The 27,282-nt window shown below is 35.5% G+C and overlaps 1 protein-coding gene across 2 annotated transcripts in view; it reads right to left on the bottom strand.

Moving 5' to 3' along the window:
• Positions 1-319: 319 nt before the first annotated feature.
• top3b (DNA topoisomerase III beta) overlaps positions 320-27,282 on the bottom strand; it is a 40,453-nt gene continuing 13,490 nt past the window's right edge. The window contains exons 3-18 of one of the 2 annotated variants that reach the window (XM_039771556.1): positions 23,465-23,596; positions 23,271-23,377; positions 22,459-22,533; positions 22,011-22,207; positions 18,415-18,571; positions 18,198-18,311; positions 14,972-15,062; positions 13,809-13,963; positions 11,724-11,829; positions 10,463-10,609; positions 9,924-10,097; positions 8,691-8,819; positions 6,849-6,998; positions 5,636-5,736; positions 4,566-4,767; positions 320-842 (exon numbers count right to left, since the gene is read on the bottom strand). In XM_039771556.1, coding sequence (XP_039627490.1) covers positions 361-842; positions 4,566-4,767; positions 5,636-5,736; positions 6,849-6,998; positions 8,691-8,819; positions 9,924-10,097; positions 10,463-10,609; positions 11,724-11,829; positions 13,809-13,963; positions 14,972-15,062; positions 18,198-18,311; positions 18,415-18,571; positions 22,011-22,207; positions 22,459-22,533; positions 23,271-23,377; positions 23,465-23,596 — 2,519 coding nt within the window. In that variant the 3' untranslated portion in view covers positions 320-360. The remainder of the gene's footprint in view (positions 843-4,565; positions 4,768-5,635; positions 5,737-6,848; positions 6,999-8,690; positions 8,820-9,923; positions 10,098-10,462; positions 10,610-11,723; positions 11,830-13,808; positions 13,964-14,971; positions 15,063-18,197; positions 18,312-18,414; positions 18,572-22,010; positions 22,208-22,458; positions 22,534-23,270; positions 23,378-23,464; positions 23,597-27,282) is intronic. The other variant, XM_039771557.1, reaches the window with a different exon arrangement.

Raw genomic sequence — 27,282 nt, 5'->3', positions numbered from 1 at the left:
CCATTTTCTAAAAAGATAAAAAATAACTTCTGTTCTCTCTTGCAATATTACATTTTGAAATTCTGTCAGTCTTTTATTGACAGATCTATATTGTTTTGTTCAAGGAATTTAAATCTCTTTAGTTCAAAGTACTAGTAGCTTTTATGTTTTTGGAAATACAGTATTTAAATCCACATTTTAATATTGTAGAAAATCTAGGAGGGCACTTTAACAAGTTTCAATTCAAATAGATGATATGGGCAGAGTGTCACCAAGCTACTCCGTGTGTGTTAACATACTGTATATTTAGATTCAAGTATCATTAAAAAAAAGAAAATCGTACTGACTCAGTCAATCCTGATTTATTTATAACAGAATATCCTACACAAAGTAAGCGGCTAAAGCAGCCATTTTATCTTTGGGCTTCTTCAAACCACCTCTTCCACCTGGTCGTCGCCCTCTCCCACGTCCTCGTCCTTGCCGCCGACCTTGTCCTCCCCTGTGCATGGGGTGCTTCATAGCAGCATGCTTCAGTTCGACCAGGTCCTGGAAGACTGGGTCACAGAAGACACAACCTGTGTGCTGGGTCTCATCGCCTGGGAGAGGCGACTTTGCTTTATTGAAGTCAACTATGACTAACGAGGCTTCACAGGATTCGCAACAGTCTGAAGACACACGTACCTTGTGGGCATTCTCAAAAAAGTGTACCACCACATTACACTTGTTGCAGGCCATTTTCCACTTGGGACCAGAAGTGGTGTCAAAAGTCATCACTCCATGCTCACATTCCACACACTGTCCAATTCCCAAATTGTTTAGAGAATGCTGGCATGTGGGATGTGTGCATTCATTGCACCCCATACCTGAAAAATATCAATGAGGAACAAAAAATGTAAAACATTTATGTACACGTAAAAAGAAGCAGGAATTACTGCAGGCATTACAAACAACTTAAAGCAAAGGCGTCAAGAGATCAATCTTAAAATTACTAAGCATTTTATGAGAAACCTGACAGAAAATTGCTTGCCATAACAACTTCCTTATCTTCTCAAAGTGATTTTTTGAGCTATAAAACAGTAGAATCAGTTTTGAAAAATAGTTTTTAATTACAAAGTTCCACATAAAGGGATTTGGCATTTAATGCCCTAAAAAAATCAATTTGCTGCAACCTTGTGGACAAGATGAAGTGCATCAAGTGTTTCACTGCTCAGTATATCTGCAGTAATTAGATACAAATCATAATAAATGAATTCTTGTAAAAATTAGTATGTCCAGATCTATGGATAACCTGATATTATGGGAGGGAACAGGGCAGCACAAATAGATTTTTGGATAATGAATGGATGTTAGCCCTTTTGGTGGTAAACACAGCCTAACTCAATAACACAGAATCCTGGGGCTCACTTATAAATTAACTGAGCCTAGTTAAATTTAAGTTAATTAAAGCAGATACGAAAAAGATCTTTAAACAATAGTCCAGTTTTCTAAAAAGGACAGCCATTACATCCTGGCATTACATGATACTATAGTCAGGCCACTATATTCTTGTATTTTATTCTTTGCCTATTCACTGTGATTGTGCCAAAGTATATTGGTATGTCCAAATGCAATATTACATATCACTAAGATATTCTGTCCATGAAAACAGAATATATACAAGTACATGTATACAGGTGCCGGTCATAAAATTAGAATAGCATGACAAAGTTGATTTATTTCAGTAATTCCATTCAAGAAGTGAAACTTGTATATTAGATTCATTCATTACACACAGACTGATGTATTTCAAATGTTTATTTCTTTTAATTTTGATGATTACAACTGACAACTAATGAAAGTCCCAAATTCAGTATCTCGGAAAATTAGAATATCAATTAAGACCAATACAAAAAAAGGATTTTTAGAAATGTTGGCCAACTGAAAGGTATTAACATGAAAAGTATGAGCATGTACAGCACTCAATATTTAGTTGGGGCTCCTTTGGCCTGGATTACTGCAGCAATGTGGCGTGACATGGAGTCGATCAGTCTATGGCACTGCTCAGGTGTTATGAGAGCCCATGTTGCTTTGATAGTGGCCTTTAGCTCTTCTGAATTGTTGGGTCTGGCGTATTGCATCTTCCTCTTCACAATACCCCATAGATTTTCTATGGGGTTAAGGTCAGGCGAGTTTGCTGGCCAATCAAGAACAGGGATACCATGGTCCTTAAACCAGGTACTGGTAGTTTTGGCACTGTGTGCAGGTGCCAGGTCCTGTTGGAAAATGAAATCTCCATAAAGTTCATCAGCAGCAGGAAGCATGAAGTGCTCTAAAACTTCCTGGTAGACGGCTGTGTTGACCTTGGACCTCAGAAAACACAATGGACCAACACCAGCAGATGACATGGCACCCCAAACCATCACTGACTGTGGAAATTTTACACTGGACCTCAAGCAACGTAGATTATGTGCCTCTCCTCTCTTCCTCTAGAATCTGGGACCTTGATTTCCAATGGAAATGCAAAATTTACTTGCATCAGAGAACATAACTTTGGACCACTCAGCAGCAGTTTTGTCTTTAGCCCAGACAAGACGCTTCTGATGCTTTCTCTTGTTCAAGAGTGGCTTGACACAAGGAATGCGACAGCTGAAACCCATGTCTTGCATACGTCTGTGCGTGGTGGTTCTTGAAGCACTGACTCCAGCTGCAGTCCACTCTTTGTGAATCTCCCCCACAGTTTTGAATGGGTTTTGTTTCACAATCCTCTCCAGGGTGCGGTTATCCCTATTGCTTGTACACTTTTTTCTACCACATCTTGTCCTTCCCTTCGCCTCTCTATTAATGTGCTTGGACACAGAGCTCTGTGAACAGCCAGCCTCTTTAGCAATGACCTTTTGTGTCTTGCCCTCCTTGTGCAAGGTGTCAATGGTCGTCTTTTGGACAACTGTCAAGTCAGCAGTCTTCCCCATGATTGTGTAGCCTACAGAACTAGACTGAGAGACCATTTAAAGGCTTTTGCAGGTGTTTTGAGTTAATTAGCTGATTATAGTGTGACACCAGTTGTCTTCAAAATTGAACCTTTTCACAATATTCTAATTTTCCAAGATACTGAATTTGGGACTTTCATTAGTTGTCAGTTATAATCATCAAAATTAAAAGAAATAAACATTTGAAATACATCAGTCTGGGTGTAATGAATGAATCTAATATACAAGTTTCACTTTTTGAATGGAATTACTGAAATAAATCAACTTTGTCATTATATTCTAATTTTATGACTGGCACCTGTATATGAACATGTAACTTTACCAGGGCGAAAAATGATTTGTAATTTTATTTAAAAAAAAAAAAACTACTGCTGCCACCTTGTGGACATAATGAAGAACATCAGGCTTATTTCACTATGTAACATATACAGGTAATACAGTCGATTCCAGTTAATTGGACCACCGGTTAATCGGACCAGCCGCATATTCAGACTGAATTCTAAAGAACCGAAACAGATATTACATAAGCCTAATATTGTTCGCTTATTTGAACCAAAATTCCGTTTAATCGGATCAAAAAACGTGACAGAGAATAAGAAAAAGAAGCCACAAGTCACCCTCGGAAAGCGGATGTAAGCGTAAAGTGGAAGACCAGGAAAGTGATGATGATGATGACCCTAATGAGTTAGTGCAAGTGACAATACAGGATGCCAGGAAATGCACTGAAACTTTGTGCTGCTATTTCATGCAGGAGGGAAATGAAGGCAGTCCCATTGATGCGTTAGATGTTTGTGGTGATTTTGTTCAAGTGCAGTGCGTCAACAGAATGTGTCAGATCACACTAGACAAGTTCTTCAAACGTTGACAGGAATTTGGTAATGTAACCTTTTTTATTGTGCTTCGCATGCTGAGTGTCAAGTAGATCGTTTCAAAGAATTTGTAGATTTCTTTTTCAATAAACAATGTTGTAAGCAACTGTACATGTACGTAGTTCTTGTTTGTACATTCGCCATACGCGTGTGCAGCACAATAAAAGTCATAATGACATTTTAATATATTACTTATAGCACGTCCCGTCTTGGTTGCACATGTATAGGGCATGTTCATGTAATCGGACCAGCCGGGTATTAGGACCAAAATGATCGTGTCCCGATGTGGTCCGATTAACAGGAATCGACAGTAATAAATGTATTTTTGCCAAAGAAAAGACCATCAATGGATGTGACTGTTTAAATTGTGTCAGAACTTTGTAAAATACTAAACATAAAACAGAGCCATCAATTGTTGCACTCAAAGGATAAAGCAGGGTGTTTTTACAGTATAATGTATACAGGCAATAGTAAATGTACACCTTTGTCATAGAAAAGACCCTCAAAGGATGTGACTGGTTTAAATTGTATCAGAACTGGTTAAAATATTAAACTTAACACACAGCCATCAATTGTTACACCCCGAGAATAAAATAGGGTGTTACAAACTTAAGATTCATTTTAACCTCAGATCAATGTTTTGAAGTATTTTTTTCTGACAGTCTCTGTAAACTGTAATAAAATCATAATAAACAAATACCTTCTACTGCATAAATTTATTTAAAAAGCTGGTATAGGCTGAAATTGCTACCTTTCTTCATGTCTCTGAAGGGTGGATTGCTGTAACAGTATGGACACAGTGGATAACTTTTGCCCCTTGATCCAGATGACCACAGTACTAGCTCAAATTCATCCAATGGACAGCGCAGTTCCTTGAAAAGCTTTATTGCTCCATTTTGTGGCAAACTGTATGTTTCATCACAATGAGAACAGTGTAGCCTGCTGGGCTTGGCCTGCTCAAAAACAAAAAAAAAAAAAAAAAAGATGATTGGCAATATATGGTGTTTCTAGTAGTATAAGAAGAAATAAAATATTGTGACTTTTTTGAAATATTATAAAATATTATATATAATATATATATATATAAATATTATAAATATAATAAAAATCACCCATGATATGTCAGATAGTCATACATACTTGCATCAAGACATTTTTAAAACAAATATATTAAATTTGCCATGAGAAGCATTTTACACAGCTTCTGGGAATGACATGACATTTACTGAGTTGTGCAAGGACATTATGTTATGCAAAATATTGCTGGGAAAAATCTCTGTTAGAATTAAACCTTCTACATTCATAAAATCTAAAAATGGGTGCAAGATTAAAGAAGAACATCTTCAAATCTCCCATACTGTAATAATTTCAAGCTGCTTAGTACAAATTTTATTAATTTATTTATTAGCTGAACTTTCTGTATGATAGTATAAATAGAAATATGGGGAAGCTTATAAGTAAATTATACTCCAAGTTTAAAGATCACCAAGTTTTCCTACAAACGCATTTCACTTGAATTTTTCTCTCTATCAGAACCTGATCAAATTTCCTTGAAAACACAAACAAGCAAGGGAAAGATAAAGTTGCCATGAAGTCTCAATAAAATCATTTCTCTCTCACCCTAAGTCATGCTGCTTCATACGCAAAAAATCATGGATTTTGTTGGAATTTCACACCCTGCTATCTGCGAAGTATGTAAGGCTTTCTGGAACTACACAACTAGTATTAAGTGAATTTTCTGAAGGCCCTCCAGATTTATAACAGATATAATATTTTCTTTAGACAATGAAATTAAGCTAAAATATGTTTGCAAGTGCTCACCTGGATGTATTTCATGAAACGGTGACACTTTCCACATCGTGAGAGTGGCTTTCCTGTTGCAGCAATCGGAGAAAAGGAGACCTCCATCAATTCATCCAACCCTAAGGAAAGTGAAAGAAGCAGTAAATATTTTCAAGTGATGATACAAGATATTAAAGGACATTTCATTTACATATCAAATTTATAAAGGTCAAGGACTGCTGGTAACAGTGCAGGTAACAAAGCATAAATGTTAGAGAATGTACCATTCTCCTTAAAGATGCAAAACTAGCCAATAATTTATTACTGAAAACAGCGGCAATGCACTCTACACAGAGGTTTCACACACTGACCCTTTTATTTTACACTGCTGCTAAAAGGTTTTACACATCTTGTAAATGGGGGAGCACTGCACAAGCTGTTCACAGACAATGGTGGGTAAATATGTTATGCTCCATGCAGTTCACTGTGGCATAGGTGAATTTTACCACAAAAATAAACATTGCAAATGATGAAATAAAGCGTGAATGTATCGTGTTCAGCCCTACACACCACCTGTTAGTAGGACATCATAGCAAAAGGCAAAATGAATGACAAGCAGGGTGAGATCACAAACATCTTCCCCGATTAAAGCCCAGATTTACAGTTGCATATGCACCTGTTATTGCATGCTGAAAGTCCTGTTTTCTCTTCCAGTGCATCTCAAAAGCCCTACCCAATGGTTTAATTTAGTCTCATGTCAAACCCATATAATGCAAACATAATAACTTCCATCCCATTGCTGCCTCTGCAGTCTGACCAATATTACTGCACAAGTTGGAATTCGACTCACCCAACTGGCTTTATCTTAGGTTCAACTTTAACTTGTATTTTCTGAGATACAAAACACATAAAATATTGTGCACAATTATCAAACATCTCAAGATAACTTTGTAACTTGTGGATGATTTATGCCTAAACTTACATATGCCAAAATTTAACCAGATGCATGTTTCTGTTGATTTTAAAAATATATTTTTTTATCCTTCATCTTGATTTTTGTAATATGATTAGCATTAAGCTTCTACAAATGTAAAACCAATATATTTCCATTAAACAGATAATTTCCTTAAAATCAATAAGAATTGTCCTTGTAAATACAGATAATCCGGTAACCAATAATGTGGCTCACTTTATGCACTTGTACAACACAAGGGAAAAAGAAATCAGTGATGGCCAAAGAGAAGGTGTTTACCTGCAATAGAATCCACAAAATAATGAAATTTTCTCTTAAAGATGTCAAGAGTAAACTGCAGGACTTGCTTAAAGTTGGCCTTTCCCTGAGCAATCAGATTCAACTGTTTCTCTACTGCACTTCGGATAGTGGGCAGCACCAATTCCGCATCTGAGAAGGCAAGAAATATAGCAATCTTTCTCACTTAGTCATATTTCTTAAGATGCCTGATGCCACACCATATAAAGGAGATTTACAAAGAAAACAAAAATACGAAGCAAAGAAACACAAGATAAGGAAAATACTAAATCAATCACAAATTAAATTCCCCATAAAATAATTTCAAAGGAAGAAAACATATGAAGAAATTCCCTATATCATGTAGGCACTGGAAGGAATGTTTATCTAAGACATCTAGGGATGTTGAAGCAATACATAAGCTTTGGGAAATGCTATAAGATTTACCTAGGAAAACAAATGTTCTTAGAAAAAGTTCACAAGGAGGCCAAGGTCCATTATATCAGTAATCAAAATAAGCAGGCATTTTAAGATGTAATTTTCCATTCAAGCATAACGATCCACTCATTGTACTTTTAATCGCTGCTCACATACTTAAAGCAGCACATGCCAAGCAAGCTTCAGCTTGCTACCTAGAATTCAAGTATTCTTAAGTAAAACTTCTTTTTCTTAGAACAGCATATTTGAAGAAGACGACTTTGCAAAAACAATGAACCTCACATATCTGCAGTTTAATTAACGAGAGGCCTTGTAGACAATCTAAACTCACAAGGATTAACAATCTGTCTGTAATTTAATTAGTTTTGATTCATTGTTATTTTCCTTTATTAATTTATATTACCTTTCATTTTAGGCTTGATTCGAAAAGAAAAAGTATTTTAGAAGTACCTCTATGTTCTTGCATTATATTGGGTATAGAAAGATACAGGAAGCTGTTCTGCATTTTCTTCTTACTAATTATTCTCACAGTGTTCCTGAATTTTAAATGTTTATCAGCACATTGAAGACAAGCATACAGAACATGCTATAGTATTCATCACATTTTATATTTTCATTTTTTGATTTCATACAGCACAATAAAAAAGTAATATTTTTAAAACATGCAGAAAACAAGGATCTACAGTTTCAAATAAATTGGAGAAGTGTTTGTGTTAAAAGGACGGACTCTAAAAAAACAGACCATAATAGACAGAGTGATAGGCTGACCACATTTCAAAAAGACAGAAGTCACATCCAGAAAATTATGGAATGAAATTACAAGTTATTAATAGAAAAAAAAATATTTATACCACTGCAAAAAATACAATGAATTCAGCTGGCAATATATCTGTGATTACGTCAAGTGGTTGTAAAGTTAAAACCAAGGGTATTTGACCTCAGAGGTACAGATTTGTCCCAAGTCTTATAACTATTACAAAAACACCGTGTAAAAAGGGGAAACCTTTCTACCTTCATTGTGCAATTCTAATACAGCAGAAATAGCCTTTTCCTAGACTGAATGTACATCTAAAAAGATCCTAATCCTGACTGCCACAATAACTGCTTAGTAATGTCTAATAATAATAATCACCCAAATTACAACAGGATCACAAATATTGCTGTTTCTTACATTACAAGCATCATAAAGTAAAGAGCAGCATTCTACAAGCATAAGCTTGAATGTCAAGTTGAACGAAACACACAATTAATGTCACATGTTATAATGGAAGTGTGACTTAAAGGGTTACAGAATTCAAAGGAATGTATATTTTTAAAACATCCATGCTGAATACTTGGGTGTGGCCAGTTTACATTCTTAGGACATTTCTTGCGTCTCTTCTGTTATCAAATCTATTGTTTACTTACCTATTTTATAATAGCCATGGACAAGAACAATCCCCAGGTTGGTTGGTTTCAACCTACGCCCACTTTCAACAGTTACATAATTCCTCTGGCAGATATTGTTAATATGTACTGGGATGCTGGCATCAGTACCTGGAAATAAATAAATAGGTTGAAAGATGGATTTTTTAAAAACTTACCCTCAAGGTATAGAGTATAGAATATTGAGTGATATGTGATTTGGCAACTTGTTTAGGCACCACAATTTAAATTGTATACATTTGTCAAAATGTTTATTTGTAAGCTCCTTCGGCCACCTCTGGAAGTTTAGGAAATAAAGGGTCTGAGAAATTATGTATCCAATTTAAAAGTATCCTGTGATGGGGAAAAAAAGGCAAAATGCAAAAATTGTATCTATCTATATAAAAATACTAATGTCTGTGTGTGTGTCTGGTACCTCTGACCATCTCTTTGGCCATTCTGGCTTAGGTCCGATTGGTCAATTTCATTGCGATTGCTTAGTCAAATTTAACTGAGGCAGGAAACACTAGGCAAGGAAGGTTTACGAACATGAGGATGCCAAAAAAGATTAGGAGGAATACTGAAAGTTGCCTTCAAATAGGGAAAGTATTCACAAGAATATGAATGTTTTCTTCAAGCAGGTGGGGGCGCATCTACCACTGGTGGTAGTTATAAAGCATAGTGTAGGTGAACAACATAATGCCTCGAAATGACAGTCTGAGAAAAGAGACAAGAGAGGCCAAGGGGATACCAATGAAAAGTGTAGGAAGAACACTGATGGTACATGTTAGGTAAGAGATATCAAATATTTTAAAATGTATTATATTACCTGTAATCAACAGGTAATGTAGTTAGTATTAAAATAAAAAGTCAACTGCTTGTGCAAAATCTTGCTTTGTAACAAATATGGCCAAAATATAGACACTGTTGGATTCTGCAGAACAATGTTTCTCAGTATGTGTAATATGACACAACTTCACATACAATCTATTACATTTACAATAGCTTAATCTAATATTTAATAAACTCACATTAAAGTAACAATTACAAGTATAATACAAATGTAGCAAATGGATAAAATGCTTTGTTAACCAACTGTAAAAAAATCCATTACTTGCAATAAGCAGTCACATTTTATTTATTCCCTACTGATATGTATGTTTTAAGACTAAAACTGTCTTGTCAGTACCATTTAGGACTGTTTAACACTGGCAAAACTAATTTGGACTTTCTTACCAATTCCATGTTTCTCCATTAATGATATTAGCTCTGCCTCTGTCAAATAATCTGGAGGATTAGTTTGCTTTTCCAAAAGCTTCACTTCATCTAGTACAAATACCTCCCCTCTTTCACAGCTTGGAAGGCTCTCCTCCTTTGCTATGCTCTGCCACGGCATGACCTCTGTGAAACCTGTAACAAATACTTGTTTTAGCAGTTGCTATTCACTGTGACCCATTCTAAAAAACAATAAAAACTATTAAATGTAACAAAAATAATAAAAAAGATGTCCATAAAACTCAAAATAATGTTCATTTTGAAAAGACTATTACTATTACTAAAAGACTTACTATTAATCATGCTAGAGTTTCTTCAAGGAGAACTGAATAATGTTCCAGTCTCTATCTCTAGTGTAACATTAGGTTTTTGTGCTTACTGATGGCTCAACAGCTGTGTGTGATGTGCACACAGATGATCTGTTCATTTCATCTATATCACCCCCATTTAGCAAAGTCATACAAATGGACTGCATGAGGACAAAAATAATAAATTGTTACCTGAAGATAGCAACGTCTTTCCGGTGCAGGTGAAATTCTCACTACTAATACTGAAGGCAATACTGGTTTGGAGGTACTTGCAATCATAACTCACAGTTGCTATGAAATGCCTTGTTATATACTCATACAGTCTCCAGCCATCACTTCCTAAAAAATACAATGGTGCCAAAAAAAGAAATACATTTAAAGAAACTTGTAGTTCCCCAGAACAACACTGGGAAAACTCAGAATATTACAGGAATAAAGTAACCACCAAAGTCACATTCAGAAATTTTTTTTTCTAATTTTAAAACATTCGTCCATCCATTTATTTTCTGAACCCACTTTTTCCATTACAAAGAAACACGAAGCAAAACACCATCATGCATAATGTAGTAACCCAACTACAATGGATAAGATGCTACTCCATTAAGCAGGAAAGCACAAAACAAACAGGCTAGCTTATAACAGCCTCATTTAAAGTTGCTAATTAGCCTAAAATGTTCATTTTTAGGATGTGGAAGGAAAAACGAGTATACAAAGAAATTCTACAGACATGGGGAGAAAATACACACTCCACATAGAGAGTGGCCGAGCCTACAATTGAACTCAGGTCCTTGAAGCTGTGACAGAAACAAGCCTTACTGTTCAGCATACAGTATCAACAGATTTGACAAAACATTCAAATCTAAAGTAACAGTCAATAGAAGACAATGTAGAATGCAGTCTTTAATAGAACAGTCATAAAACATTTCCTAACAATAAGTTTCTACTTACGCAAAACTGGTTTCCGTAAAATAATGCCTTCACTTTGTCATTATGGGTTATTATGCACAATATAAATTGATGATTTATCTATGTAAAATTAAATCAATGTGCAGAAAGTGACGGGGTGTAAATATTTTCTAAATCTGCTGTAAGTACTAGAGTGACACACTATCACAAAAGTAATGTTTAATGTAAATTTATTCTGTGTGATAGGAAATATTTGAATTGGAATGTCAGGTGATCTTATCAGTAAAACAGTGTCAAGAGAATGAATCTGCAGTTGTGTTGCTTGTTGTATAGCTCCTTTTATTAATATGTCACACTGCATTTGTTCATACTAATTTCACGTGCTAAAATTAAGCATGATTAATTCAGAAGTGCTATATTTTATTAAGAATGTAAAACTCAAGTTACAATTTTATGTAATAAAAGAACAAGTTCACAAACAATAATGATAGGCAGATCAAGTCCAGTAACATTAAGTAACCTGTGTACAAAATAAAATATCTCATACCTAGCTCACTTTCAGTAGCAGATCTCATGGGGGTTATAGGTGGATGGTCTCCAGCATCATTGCCTTTTCTGGGACGATTTATGCCTTCAGAAAGCAAAGCTTTCACCTATAAGATAATAAAATCTCACATAAAACAAGGTCCATCTAAAGAATAAGTAACTTCACACATTTACTGAATTTCAAGTAATAACCTATGCACTTTATGTATATATATATATATATATATATATATATATATATATATATATATATATATATATATATATATATATATATATACATACACACACACACACACATTTGAACAGCCTCCCAGGGACATGTGTTCCCCCAGTGAGATAAGTGGTATCTTTCCTCTGGTGGATCTCCCATCTCAACACCTGCAAGGCTGCATGGGAGTGGTAGTTACAATGGGTGGCCCTACAAGATTACTTGGGAGCTACCAGGTGGAGCTGGAGGAAGCAGCATTCGTTTTTTCAATTGTGGTTCCACCCGACTCAGAAGTGCTTCCTGGTTGCCATGTGGTCACACTTAAGTATTCCTGGGTTTGGTATAAAGGAAGCCGCTCAGCCTCACCCAGGCAAGTTGCAAGAGGAGAAGGACAATGCTTGCCTGGGGAGGAGCAAATTGGAAGGAATAAGAGAAAGAATTTTGTTTGTGCTTAACTTCACCATACGCACAGGGTAGCGCTGACGTGTCTCCCATGGTCCATACTGCAGTTGTGATTTTTGTTTAGTGGCAAGGATGTTCCCAAGAAAAAGAAGTTTAAGTTTCAGCACAGAGATAGCTCTACAGCTGAACATTGTTGCATACCTTTATGTCGTGGTTCCAGTAAGTACAACAAGGTATTTAGTTTTCATACATTTTCCTCCAATGCAGAAAACCGATCTAAATGGATCTTAGCTATCCGGTGAAAGAACTTTATAGTAAGGCCACTATCCGAGTTTGCAGCCCTTTCCTTTTAATCTCCTGACATTTAGTAGTCTGCTTTGATATTAACGCCGGAAGTAATGCAGCTGGCTGATGTTGAATCCGGAAGGGAGAGTGTATATACCATTTCATCAAATAAAAAATATTTATTTGAACCTGGGACTTCTATCTTGGGTTTGGGGCTCTGCCACACCCCCTATAGGACAAACTACAACATGGTATGTAAACTTTTTGCAAAGAAAACATTACATAAAATTCCAGGAACTGTGGGGAAAACGCAGGATGCAACCCATCACAGGACACAAATATGCACACATTAGCCAACCTGCAGCGTACCATACACCACATAATTAAGCCGGTTTTTTAATGATTTTTAAGCACAGGGAGAAAATTAACATTTGAAAAATCGGTAATGTAATAAATCAGCAAGAAAAGCAACATTGTAACAATGCACAGAACGAACCAACACAATTGTCCGTGACTGAAAACTGGTAGGGGCGTGGCTCCTACCTGTGTGTGCCATAGGTGTCTTACTTGTCAGCGGCTTAGTGAATCCACGCCCCTTCTGGCGTGCTTTCCATGGGTGTCTTGCCTTACCATGGGTGTCTTGCCTTAGTGAATATTATATATATATATATATATATATATATATATATATATATATATAGATATAGATTCACACTTGTGACAATGTGGAATCACCAATAACCACACAAACACACACAATATATTTTTGGAAAAGGGAAGGAAAACAGAGTACCTGGAGGAAAAACATGCAGATAAAGAGAATTGGCAAAATTTACAAATAAGGCAACTCTGATGCTGGGCTCGAAGGCAACTTTGCCAAAAAATTGTTTTCGTATATATATTGTCCATTAACCAAAAGGAAGACACCTTTTTGGACATATATTTTATTATTTTATGCCATGTATCACATGGTGTATACTCTCTGCAAGCTAGAGCACCATATGCAGTTTAACATGTACAAAAAAAAAAATGTATTTATACTGTTATTAACTTAATACTGTAATTGAAATACCTAAAGCACAAAAAAAAAAAAAAAAAAAATCAGAATCCATGTTCAACAATCATGTTTCAATTCTTTATGGCAAAAGAAAAGGAAAAATGTGGCGAAAAAGTATTTATGCATCTTACCGATTCAGACCAAAAAGGATTGTTAGCTTGTTGCCTCAAAGCAGCTTTCAGATCAAAGTTCTCTGGGTAATGGGTGGTTTCTGTTCTTGGGTAGCTAATATAACCTTGTGTGTAGAGTCGCTCTGCTACTTGCATGGTGTGTTGAGGGCCCATTCCTATAAGGATAAGGAAGCATCATGTTGGAAAATAGTGACACAAATGTTAAGCCATTTAAGTTAGTGCTCGCTCTGGAAGTATATTTATATTTATGACCTTTTAACATATTTGCAATTAATTATCCTGCAATGAGTTAACTACAATATTTGTTTGTGTTACAAGGGTAAGGCTGTATGTTATAAGATTAAAGGGCTACTAGTATAAACTCAAAAATGAAAACAGACCTTTTAGTTAAAAACTAACATATTTATCAAATATATAATTTAAGACATATTTATCAGCAAAAAACCTAGTCTAAAAGAAAAAAGGATAATAGCTTATTTTTTGTACGTTAAAAAGTTATCTGGTACATTAGAACATGTGTGTATACTGCAATCTGTACTGCAGTATCCAACTAAATTTCATCCAGAACCTTAGCATTTGGTCTTATTTATTTAGAAGTGGAATAAACTAATACATGTACAAAATGCAAGAACAATCTTAATCAAATATGTTGAAATGCATGAATAAAAACTAAAATCCCATATCAAAAGAAACTCCCCCGATATCCATACCCATCAATAAAAATATAACCAACACAAAAACAGGAAAACTATACCTTTTTAAATTTAAACAACTTCAAAAATAAATACAAATAAAACATGCAAAAATATGTGGACATGCAAATTTTGGATCATAGGGTCATGCATTTATAGTGTCATTATTGCCACGGGTACAGAGAACAATAATTAGGCACTTAGTTTTATTTCTTCATCTAGAGGGTAAAACAGTCTCAGAAACAGAAGCATTAGCTTTGCTTTCTTCTTTACAGTGCTATTCCTGAGGGGACTGCTTTGTTTCATTCATTTAAAACCACCTTAGAACAATACAACAGAGATTAATTAATTTGGACAAAGAGAATGATAACTTCTAGCTAGGTTTGAAGTGGGAAATTACTTCAGTGATTTAATATTTAGGACCATGTTAAGTATGTTTATTATGTTAACAGAAATATCTACAGTACACACCAAGAGCTGAGCTTGCAACACGTAGCATTTCCACAGTGTTCAGTGCCAGTGGTCTCTGCTTTGCCTTCTCCTTTTTGATTACAGATTCAACCTGAAAAAATGATATTGTTGTCTAATTTAGCTTCCAAATATAACTTTAAGCAGTCAAAAGAATACTTAAACACTTAATACTTTTGACAGCAGAACAACAAGGTTGGTACCATAACACATTAAGAACGGTTTCTGAATCCAGACCTAAAAAAGTACAAAAAAGTCTGTAATGAGCATCATAATACACCACTACTGTTTTTTCATTCCTAGAAGTTTGCCTTAAACAGTGAAAATTTTATACAAACCAGTTTTTCTTTGGTGAAAAGATCCATATTATGCACTTTTTAATTTCAAATTAAAATGATTTCATAAATCTTTAAATTTCAAAGTCCAACAAAATAATCAGCAGATTAATAGATTATCAAAATTGTCCATTGCAGCCCTCATTGTGTATATTGAGGCATCACTTATTTATCTCATTATTCATTTCAGCACCATATACAGTAGGTTAACAGCAATTTTAGTGATTGGCAATAATGGATATAATGAGGTTATTAGAAATAAACTTGATGCATTAAGATTAAAAGTCAAGTCGGAGGTAAATAATTTAGGGGACACTGACCTGAATTTTAAATCACATATTAATCAGATTACTAGGACAGCATTTTTTTACTTAAGAAATATAGCAAATGTTAGACCTCTTAAAACTTTCCAAGATGCTGAAAAATTAGTTCACGCTTTTGTTTTCAGTCGGCTAGATTACTGTAACGCACTCCTCTCAGGACTACCCAAAAAAGACATAAATCGTTTGCAACGAGTGCAGAATGCAGCTGCTAGAATCCTAACTAGGAAAAGAAAATCCGAGCTCATCATCCCAGTTTTTATGTCACTAGACTGGTTACCTGTGTCATTTAGAAATGACTTTAAAATACTGCTTATGGTGTACAAAGCCTTAAATAATCTTGTTCCATCTTATATTTTGGAATGTCTTACACCTTACACTCCAAATCATAACCTTAGATCTTCAAATGAATGTCTACTTAGAATTCCAAGAGCTAAACTTAAAAGTGGCGCGCCGGCCTTCTGTTATGCACCTAAAATCTGGAACAGCTTGCCAAAAGGAATTCGCCAGGCTAATACAGTGGAGCACTTAAAAAAAAACTGCTGAAAACACATTACTTTAATATGGCTTTCTCATAGCTTCATCTTAGTTTAATCCTGATGCTCTGTATATTCAATTAATTATTATTATTCATGGTGGCTCCAAAATCCGTACTAACCCCTACTTTCTCTTCTTTTCTTTTTCTGGTTTTCTGTGGTGGCAATCTGCAACACCACCACCTAGTCAAAGCACCGCGATATCCCTACATTGATGGATTAAAGGACAGAAGTCCACATGACTGTCATCATCAAATTATTCTATGAGAACCCTGAATACAATAAGGACTGGACTGAGGTCATTTATGTTAGGTAAAATGTCTAGAGGGGGCTGGGTGGTCTCGTGGCCTGGAACCCCTGCAGACCGGACCATCGGACCTTATTTTATTCTATGTTAATTAGTGCTCCCTAATTTTAATTCTTATTTATTTTGTCTTTTTTCTCTTTCTTCATCATGTAAAGCACTTTGAGCTAAATTGTTTGTATGAAAATGTGCTATATAAATAAATGTTGTTGTTAAGAGCCTGTTATGCCAAAAAAGGCAAATCGTGAATTTTTTTTCTGCTTGTGCAGGAAAAGCTAGAGCTGCATGTCTGTTACTGAATGCAGATCAGTTATCAAGGATACAGATTGATTAGAACAGGTCTATGTTCCTATTGCACAAATAATATTTCTTTAGATAGTATACAGTTGACAGATCTGTATTTGTCCCCAGGGGTATATTTAGCTTTTTACAGAAGCTCTTTAAATAAATAAATACCTAAATAGGTACTTAAATAAATAGTAAATAAGTTCAGAAACAAAAAGGTAACATATTAAAGTGCAAAAAGTAATTTCATTCCCTAGTTTTTACATTACTGCATTTTTTTCATATAGCATATAATGAGACCTTCAGCTAAAACTTAATACTAGGCCCAAGAGTTCAAGGAAAAAAAAATGTAGCAATATTGTGTAAATGATAAATTGTAACCTTGATCTAAATATCATGGTGCAGTTTTGCCACTTTTAGCAGTAATAACTACAGCTTGACATGTCCTATAATTAATTATCAGTCCCTAACAGCACTTGTAAAACCGCTTCAACTGAGGGACTTGAGGGTTTTTGACCATGAAGTCTTTTTGGATCATGCTAGACCATCTCAATGGTGTTTACATCTACAATTTGATTGACCAATTTCAAAACTGTACATTTTTAACCATTTGCAGGAATAGGGAAGAAAAAAAATACATGATGAGAAAGCAAAGGATCAGTTTTTAGTAACCTAAGATGGATCATCAAATTCTGCACTAAATTATTATATGGCTTGTGCTTTAATTTAGGAATTTTTCACTTATGCTTGACATGCTTAAGTCAAGGATGTCTGGTTTAGGAGACTAAGTTTGGGGAGATCTGTAGCCAAGCAGATTAAGGCCACCTCATGATCTGAAGTCAAAATGCAGGTTAAGGTAAATACACACTGAAACCAGTAAGGTAAACCTTAAAAAACAAAGCAGCAAAAGCAAAATATACAATGTGCAAGGTTCAGCTCCCTGTTTTTTAATCTTAAATAACAAAATAAAACTGTGTGCAGTCTACTACTGCTCTTATAAATTTACAACAATCTTATTATTTGATAGGTATCCAGAAAGAATATACCCAGATGCCTCTGATACAGACTTGTAGATTGTAGTTACTGTAAGTGGTTTTGAACATTCCCTTAATCAATTAATCCAAACTAATTCTTAAAAAAAAAGGCATAATAAAATTAGGCATGATAATCCATTTGTATGTATTGTTTGTATATTCTGAAATTGTAATTGAATTAATACTAATATAAATATATCCAAATGGTGCTTCTTAATTGTAACTGCCACTATTGAACTTCAAATGCTTTTCCACATATTAATGCTTAACTACAGAGTCATTTGAGTGATCAAACTCTGCTGCAAATTAGGTAGGCTTTGGCATTTAATGAGATTAAGTGACACAGACAAGTATTAACATTCCACAGCAAAAATAGGGATATTCTCATGCACTGACAAGCTCTAAATAGTCTTACCTTGGCTTCTCTTGCAGTTTTGACAATATTAAGGAACATCTGCCCGACTTCCCTGTCAAAAACCCTCACCCTGTCCCAATCTAGGGTCAGCGCTACCTCTTTTCCTTTAGACACCTGCAGAAAATTGTATTGTAAGCAATCTATTAATACAGTAATTACCTAGAAAAGGTGCACTAGCTAACACTGTCTAAAATAGTACTCACTCATTTCTACCAACCTTTGCTTGAATTATCCAATATGGCTCAGGTTTGAAAGACTGAATTTTGTCATGGCGTTCTACACAAAAACCTAGAGTTGGAGTCTGACAAGGTCCAAATGAAATCAAAGAGCTATCCAGATTACCATATTTTCCTTGGAAATATTTTGTCTGAAACCTATAAATAAAACACAGAAAGTGGAATAGGTTTGAAAAGTACACGTCAATCAACACATTTTGAGTCTCACCTTGATGAGCAAAGGAGGTCAACAGTAATTCTCCTCAACAACACTTTTCAGACCCCACCAAACAGCCATTATTGTCACAGAGAAAATGACACTTTATCAATATAAGAATATTGTATTTACAGTATATAAGAACAATACTATTCTACTAATTATCTGTTTTATAAGATCACATCAATTTGTTTTTCTTTGTTACTTATTCATTAATATTCTTGCCTAATCTTATTGCATATTCTTGCATACTCTTTTTTTAATTGAATTTTCCGAGAGATTTATAGTCTTGAGCTTGTCAATGTCTTTCTCTTCAATCATTATTTGGACCAAGTGAAGAGCTGTTAGCAAAAATCAGATCTTTGCCATTTGCCTGTGGCTTACGGACTTTTGAAATGTGTATCGCAATTTGATAACTTGCTAATAATGGCTTTTTGTAAACACTGGATAAAATTTGCTTGTTCTTTTTGAAGATTTCTTGTTATTGTTCATAGAATTCTAAAGACTTGTCTTTTTCATTTGGATGTTTTGCTTTGAAAAGTCTTAAGTAATTTTGACGGCTTCGTACTTTCTTGTGATAAGCACTTCACTATAAACTACACACTGCAGTTTATTATCAGAAATAACTGTAAAACCACACTTAAGATATTCTTCTAGGCACAGTCTATTTTTCTTTTTATTCTGATCACTTTCAGAAGCCACCCATAGTCTTGTTAAAAACTTTTCCATCAAAGTACTTCTCTCCAACAAGTTGGGAGTACTTACAAGCACATGAGTACACTTGACTCAAGAATACCACCCTGCCATGATGTTCTGCTAATATAACTCTGCTGTCAGAATAAAGTTCCACTATTATGCAATACATGGTAAGAAGCATACTAAGACTCAACCAGGCTTACCATTCTAGTGATTGGGGGTTGAAATAAATCCTCATCCCAAAGCAGATTGTGCTGTCAAAACTGTTTGGAAAAAAGAGCATCTAAAGTACTGCAACCAAACAATGCAGTTCACTGGATTTTGTAGAATTCATCAAATACAGCAAAATTCTGCAAAAACCACTTTACAACACAAAGGCTTAAGACATTTACCAAACAAAAGGAGACAATTTCCCAAGTATTTGACTCGCTCTTCAAATTGAAGTGTGCTGCTGAATCCAATTTATTGATTCCCTTGACAATTTCAAAGTGCAGGATTACGGTAGGTCCCTCAAAACTTTTTCCATTAAAAACTGAAGAGGTGTATCCTGTCAGAGCAGGCCAAAATACACTTGCTTACTCATCTCAGGCTCTCTTTACTCTTTTTTTATTCCCACCTTTTCAAACTTTAAAGCCAGGCTAACGCTTAGGTTTGTTTCTTAGTCACCTAAGTACTCTCAGGAATTGTTCTAAAAAGCACAAAAATAAACTGCCAATAACTACACCCAGGTTATATTCAAATAATGCAATAACATAAATGCGGTTTTTAAACTTTCAGTTGTATAAAAAATAATCAAACAATGTAATGAATTATATTACATAATTTAATGCTAGCCAACTGATGGGGATTCTACTGCGTCACTATTTTAAATTAATGGTGTTACTATGTCTTTTGATGTCTCATATAACGCAAAAACCAATTAATGAGAAATGTCCTATCCACTCCTCAGTGGATCTATACACAGTCTGTTTATTACATATTAAAGCAAGACTAACAGTTCCAGGAATTCGGAGATTAGAGGATAAACAATTCTCTAACCAAATATTCAGCATCTACTTACAATACCTTTACAATTCACAAACGGCTTATTGAGACAATAATCAACTCATTTACTTTACACCAGCACCCTTGAAAGAGGCAAGAAATATGGGAGCAAGAATATGCTTTGCAGAATGTTACTAAATGACTTATAAATTTGATGAGTCATTTGCTTCACAAGCTCATCCTAAATTAAGCGGTAACATCTCAGTATTTGTGTTGATTTATTTGCAGCCCATCTGTGAAAATTAACTTCTGGTATGTTAGTTAAAAATCATTACACATTTCCAAGATTGGCGATCCTCCCACTAGTTATTAGTGACTTTATTTTTTTCTTAGTCATCTTTTAAAAGGAGGTACATTTCTAATACATTAAAAAATCTTATACTGTATGTAACATAAACTTCATTCTTTTAAATTTTAATCATTTCCATCATTTCTCAATTTCTGATGCCTCGCTGTAATCTTGTTAGATGAATCAGAAAAGGCAACTGAACCACTGTTTCTTACTTAAAATAATTTGTTGTTTCTTATGTTAAGGGAAGCCATCCTTGCTGGCCATGGCATTGGCCCAAGAAATGTGGAGCTCTGTCTTCATAGTGCAGCTCCTTGTCTCATTCCGGACTGAGGTGATTTGAGTACAGCATGGCAATCACTTGAACCAATTAAGATCTAAAAGTATTGTATTAAAAATATGTACTCAGTGGAATATTTCCAAGTTTGTGTGGTAAAATTTGATGGGCCTGCATGTGGCATATAACATTTCACTATAAATCATTAAAGTTTTACAAAACCAATACAGGAAAAAATTCCATGTTATTTAACCACCACCAAATAATTTATCTAACTCTCAATTCCCACACTTGTTTTTTTTTTTTTTGAAGCTGCAACTCAAACTGGATTTACATTTTTCACAAGATCAGACACAGCATTGGCAAAGGATTAAGCACTTATTCTTTTAATGCTTTTGATTGGGAGATGTGTGTGAATACTACAACTCTTGCATGAACCTGACAAACCAGATAAACTGGAGTGGTTTGGTTTAAAATTCTAGCACCAGGACAAATGCAACTGTGTGTGATGTGTTTCACAATTTACAAGGGAGTATTTCCAGACATTTATTCTTAACATTCTTGTGACAGGCAAATGAAACAGATGAAGTTCTCATTGACAGCTTCAGCTATGCGATTCACCCTGTCATGATATACCAATAAAACATCTGCTGTTAAGCAAGCCTTAAGTTTAGACATTGAAGCCCCTCCTTCCAGCAAGCTTTTCTAGCTGAAACAAGAACTGCACAGACCATCCTGTGTTTGAAAAGAAAGCAACACTATATTTTGTTGTACAGAATCTTGTCCAGTTCATTAATGAAAATAGAAGCCGTCCGACCAAAAAATGAGTATCTTGCTTGTGGTAAATGATGTGCACATATGACATGTTCTACTGTGTTACACAGTGGTGTCACATATTTTTCAGATGTTAGTACAGTTCCAAATGTGTGCTTGAAGTAGAAAGAAAAATGTGTGTGAACTAATCAAAAAAGTTAAAAGCTGAAAATTTAAGTATTTTTATCTGCTTCAAGTTTGTCAAATTGAAGGACACTCAAAATTCTTGAAACTTCAGAAAGTATTCTTCTGGTCCATTTACCTTGTGAAAGCACAGCCAATGCGCAAATCCAATTCCTGCCGGGCATCAACAGACAATGCTTCATTACGATTTGGCTCACCAAGTCGATTCATTGCATTGCAGATGTCTGTATCAGTGATAGAGCTAAATTTAGCACGAAAAATTGTCTTCTCATTTGCATATGATTTATTCAAGACAGGCATGATGGCTTCAAGAACCTGTAAGTAAGTTATATTCAACAAGTGTATTTAATGACATACAGGTACACTTATACAAAATGTTTATTATATATTGTTATGTAACAATATTTCTTGAACTAAAAAAAAATCTGCATTATCAAATAGAGTTTCTCATAACTGTAATGATTCCTAGTTTAGCAAAAGTCAATTTTGCATTTCTGGCTTATGAAACTACTTCCGCAAATTTAAACAACAGTTACAGAAACAAAATGAACTGCCATGTACCATACCTCAAAACAAATGTTTTCACCCTCTTTGTCACAGTCCAGCCACAGAACAACATAGTCACATCCTCTTGCTTCAGCCTATAGAAGTAAAGACACATTTATCTTTGAAATAAATCAAATGTTTAATTGTCTCATATGTTAATAATGTGGCTGTGATGCAGGTCCCTTTTCCACTGACATAAAACATATTTACAGTCAAATCAAGTATAAAAAAGAAACATACTTAAATCTGTTAGAAAGCACACATGGAAATCTCTGCATAAGTATGTTTTTTCTGACTAAATCTGATGAAATGCAACAGACAAAAAACAGAACATTTGATCTCCCAATTTAATGCACCTGTTACTGAGGTGGAACCACTTGCCGTCAGAATTAACGATTATTTTCTGAAACAGAACAAAATCTCATTTTGAAAACTTGCATGCATGTACAAATTTTAAATTGCTTAAAACAATATGGTAGTATATCTGTTTTGTTTCTTAGATTGTTCATTTTTGTTTTTTTAATTATTTTATTAAGCATAGATCTTTTATAAAATTAATTTTGCATTCAAAAACATGCAATGAACTTAGACATACAATATGCAGTATTTGTAAGTCATTATGTGAAGTGCTTTGTCAGGGGATAATTGTTTTAAATCATGATATTCATTGTGCACAGAGGATAATATTACATCTTTATATTAATCTTTATAAATATTAAGCAATATTATTTTAGATTGCACACCCCTAAATTACTGGAGATAATGCATTATTATTCAAATGTACAGTCCAAATTGATACTAAAAATTTTAAATTACTAGTTTAAAAAATTACCTGCAAAAACTTGACCATGTTTAACTTGGGATTGGCTTCTTTCTTTTCTGTTGGTGCTTTGCTGAAAAGCTCAGCAGGGTCTACTTTATCCCAATTATTATACTTTCCTTTGGAATTAAAAAAGTAAATATAAATTTGTAAATAAATTTAAAAATGTGTCTTTTTGTTAACATCTAAAACTTATATCACAGTACCTATAAAATCCAGAGTCATGACATGTCCACAGACAGAGGTCATCTTAAAGCGCACATTTTGTCCTGAAAATCCTCCATTGTATTCATGAATTGAACAGGCTCCATTGAATCCTTTGCGAGATGTGCAGCTACCTTAAAAAAAAATACAGTCAGTACTGATCAAATGAGTTCTAGAATATGTACAATGAAAAAGACAATAATTACAACAACACTATTAAAAGTGCAAATGTGAAAAATATCACACTATTGTTTGCAAACTTAATCTCCACCTTTACTCTTAAACACTGGTAATCTGCTGTATTTCAAATGCATACCCATTAGTTTTTAGAGAATAGTCCATTAAAACATAGACCATCAATAAATACACTTTAAGCAAAGGATACTCAGGACAGTAACAAAGAATACAGAATTTTTGAATCTATCAACAAATGCAAAGCTTAGAAAATGTAACCAAATATCAAGTTTTTAAAGCTGATTTAGAAAAAAATTACAAGCTTTAACAAACTGTTTGTATATATGGTTTACTTTACCATGTAAACTGAATGAGATTTACCATTACATATAACCCATGCCCCCTTGGAAGTTGACAAAAGGACCAAAAATGTTTAACATTGAAATGAAATATATACAAAAATAAAGCACATTTTTTTCTTGTGGAATGTCAGAATGGCATTGTAGTTCATTTCACAATTCAACAGTGTGTATTTGCAAATCACTGTGTCAAATTTCACTTTTCCGAAATTGAAACTCAAGGTTCTGAAAGTTATTAGTTAATTTGGGGTGAAGGTAGACACAAATGTTGCAATTACTGGCAAAATTCATTCTGAGGTAACAATTATGTTTTCTGTCAAAAGCAGGTTCAAATCTTTTGATGCAATACTTCAAGCTAAACTGAGATAAACCATATAATAAGGGAGATTATCGGACTCTTGCCACGGCAACAAACCTAGGCTTTTATAATTGTTTGCTGTCACCCTTCTCTGAAGTTGTCTGTAACTGTTCATCATTTATGTTTATTTTTTGTTCAAATTGTTGAATAAACATTTGATAGATAGATAGAGAGATAGAGAGATAGAGAGATAGATACTTTATTAATCCCAAGGAGAAATTCACAATAATCTGAAGTTTGTTGGACTGGCAAAAGTTACTTTGATTTAAACAATGGGTAGCTTAATTAAAATAGTAATTCAAAGTGATTTATTTACAGGTAGGTAGCTGAAGGGCATATGCTGTGGCCTCACACTTGCATAGTTCCTGACCAAATCAGGATAGCAGTCAAGCATCAAAGAAGCAAAGAAATTAGAGACTGCAATGGACAAAGAGCTGCTGGTGACAAAACAGATTAGCACTTGCATTTAAAGACAGTAAAAGCCAGTGTGATCTTTGGCCGGCTTGTCATCCCGGCCAATACCCCCAGGCCGCCAGATGGAGCCCTCCCTGCAGTATGTAGGTGCCCCGAAGACCATCAGGGAGTCATGGACTTTGTAGTTTTTATCCTCAGCCCTGCTGGATACCACAGGGGCCGCAAGATGGAGCTGCAGGGAGGACTGAAGATTCCTTTGTGCCCTACACTTCTGTCACAGTGGCGGAGTTGGCAGGATACTCCAATGTCTATTGAGGAAGACCTAAACATAAATTTTCTGTGGACAGTGAACCCTGAGAAGACAATGGCGTCAGGACTCACCACAGCATCACCAGAACCCGAAACTTCCAAGTCCGGAATGGGGAAGAGGAAGGGCAAGCAGAGCGACAACGCCAGCGGGAGAGCCTTGTGTGTAATGGCCGACGCTCGGGAGGAGTCACGGAGTGGCCTTACAAGTCCGGAGAAACCTCCAGGGACCAACGATCACTCTGAGGTACGTGCCGGGAACGTTATTGATAACCCATTTATAACAACTCACTTTGTTCCGTGCATATACCTCGGAGATGATAACCTGGAGGCTCCACAGGGAAAAGAAGACTTCCCCGAAGACGATGGCACGCTCCTATCTAAGCCAGAACACCTGGGAGAAGACTTCCGCATGACGGTAGCTGACGAGGGACATGGCAGCAAACCTGGTGCTTTCTGGGAAGGAGGAGGTCCACATCCCGCTGTTTGCACCTTCGAGCCCGAAGTAACAAACTTGAACTTTCCGAAGGGGAAGGGGAAGGGGGAGGCGAGCAAAGTACCGCTCACCACGGAAAAAGGTAAGGAGGGTCGGGAAATGGCTGACGGTACCGTAAAGAAAGTAATAGGGACGCAGTGTAATCCGGGCCCGCTTCTAATGAATAGCGGGTGCCAATACACGGCGTGCCCTACAAGAGAGGCTGAATCGTTAACCAAGTGGTTGGAGGAAGGGCCGATCGATCCGGGCCAGCTAGAAGGTGCTGACTCACGGAGCGAGGCGGACCTAAAGACGCCGCCAATGGTAATTTATAAAAAAAAAGGGATGCAGACAGTAAAAGGGCTCTTTTCTTCCAAAAGAGAGATCCAGATGAAACAGGAGACTTCTAAAATAAAACAGGGGTCTCCTGACAAAACAGAAAAGGGCCATAGGAATATAAAGGCGGCGAGCTGAGCTGGGTGGAAGGGTGGCAACGCGTCTGGGAGTTGGAAGATTGGATTATCGTGTTTTTGATTATTGAGTATTGTGGAGGAGAGGGTGCTTTGTGCACTGTGGCGATTTAATAAAGTCGATTATTGGACTTTTACCTGGGGTCTGGAGTTGTGGACAGGGGCTCAAGTGAGCTATAGCTCCCCCTATCTGTCACACCGGCTTTAAAAACTACTTACAAGAACTTTCTTCCTGTGCCTTAGGTAGACACTGTAGGCAGGAGTGTAGAGAGAAAGGAATTTACTGCTGCAAGGATGGACTGAAATTTTAAAATAACAGATTCTTAGGGAGGAAAAGCTCCTGCTGGTTACATGAACCTCAAATTATCTTGTAGAGAAGCTACGGTTTATGTAAAGATTTACAATTAATTTATTTAGGACCATGCCAACTGGGAAATTCACAGCACAAGAAATTACAGGTTCTTTGTTATGTGCAAAAATTTAGTTTTTTTCTCCCAAAAAAAACAAATATTGAAAAGTGAATCCATACATTTTACTCACATGAAAAATGGGTGTGCTCCTAAGTCACAACATGTAACACCTTTTAGCAATAAAACTACACCTTTTACATGGTGGGTGGATTACATCAAATGGGCTTCCCTTTCAAATTACAGCTGTGTCATAAATCTCTGCTCTCATATTCCATGAATCTAAAAAATATTTGCATAAATATTTACCTGCCTTACTTTACCAAGAAAATATGGGCTAGTATGATGATTTCTAGCAATGAATAAAACAATATTTGCATGAGTTTCAATATCTCAGCAAAAGTAAATCTTTTTTCTAATCATCTTAAAATAGTTTAAAAAGGGAAAATATATTTGAAATGCATACAATTTCTAAAGTTCTAAAAGTCTGCCACCCGTTCATTTTCCCATTACCCCAGTTTCCAGAGCAGGGTCACAGGGCAGATGGCGCCTATCCTAGCAAGCATAAGGTGGAAGAGAGGAACAATCCCTGGACAAGCTGCCACCACATCACAGGGTGAACACACACCAGGGCCAATTTATAAATGTCAGTCCACTTAACCTGCCCGTCCTTGAACCGTGGGAGGAAATCAGAGCACCTGAATGAAACCAATTCAGACACGAGAAGAACACACAATCTCCACTTAGGTAACATTGTCAGAATAGTAACCTTATACTAAGGCTTATTTGAAAACTACAGTGACTGGGGATAACAACATACAGAGATTACTTATTTTCAGGAAAACTTTTTGTTTTAC

The sequence above is a fragment of the Polypterus senegalus genome, chromosome 12 (assembly GCF_016835505.1).
Source record: "Polypterus senegalus isolate Bchr_013 chromosome 12, ASM1683550v1, whole genome shotgun sequence".
Classification (NCBI taxonomy): Eukaryota; Metazoa; Chordata; class Cladistia; order Polypteriformes; family Polypteridae; genus Polypterus; species Polypterus senegalus.
Note: the sequence above shows the minus strand (reverse complement) of the source record. Positions and strands in the feature narration are given on the sequence as shown.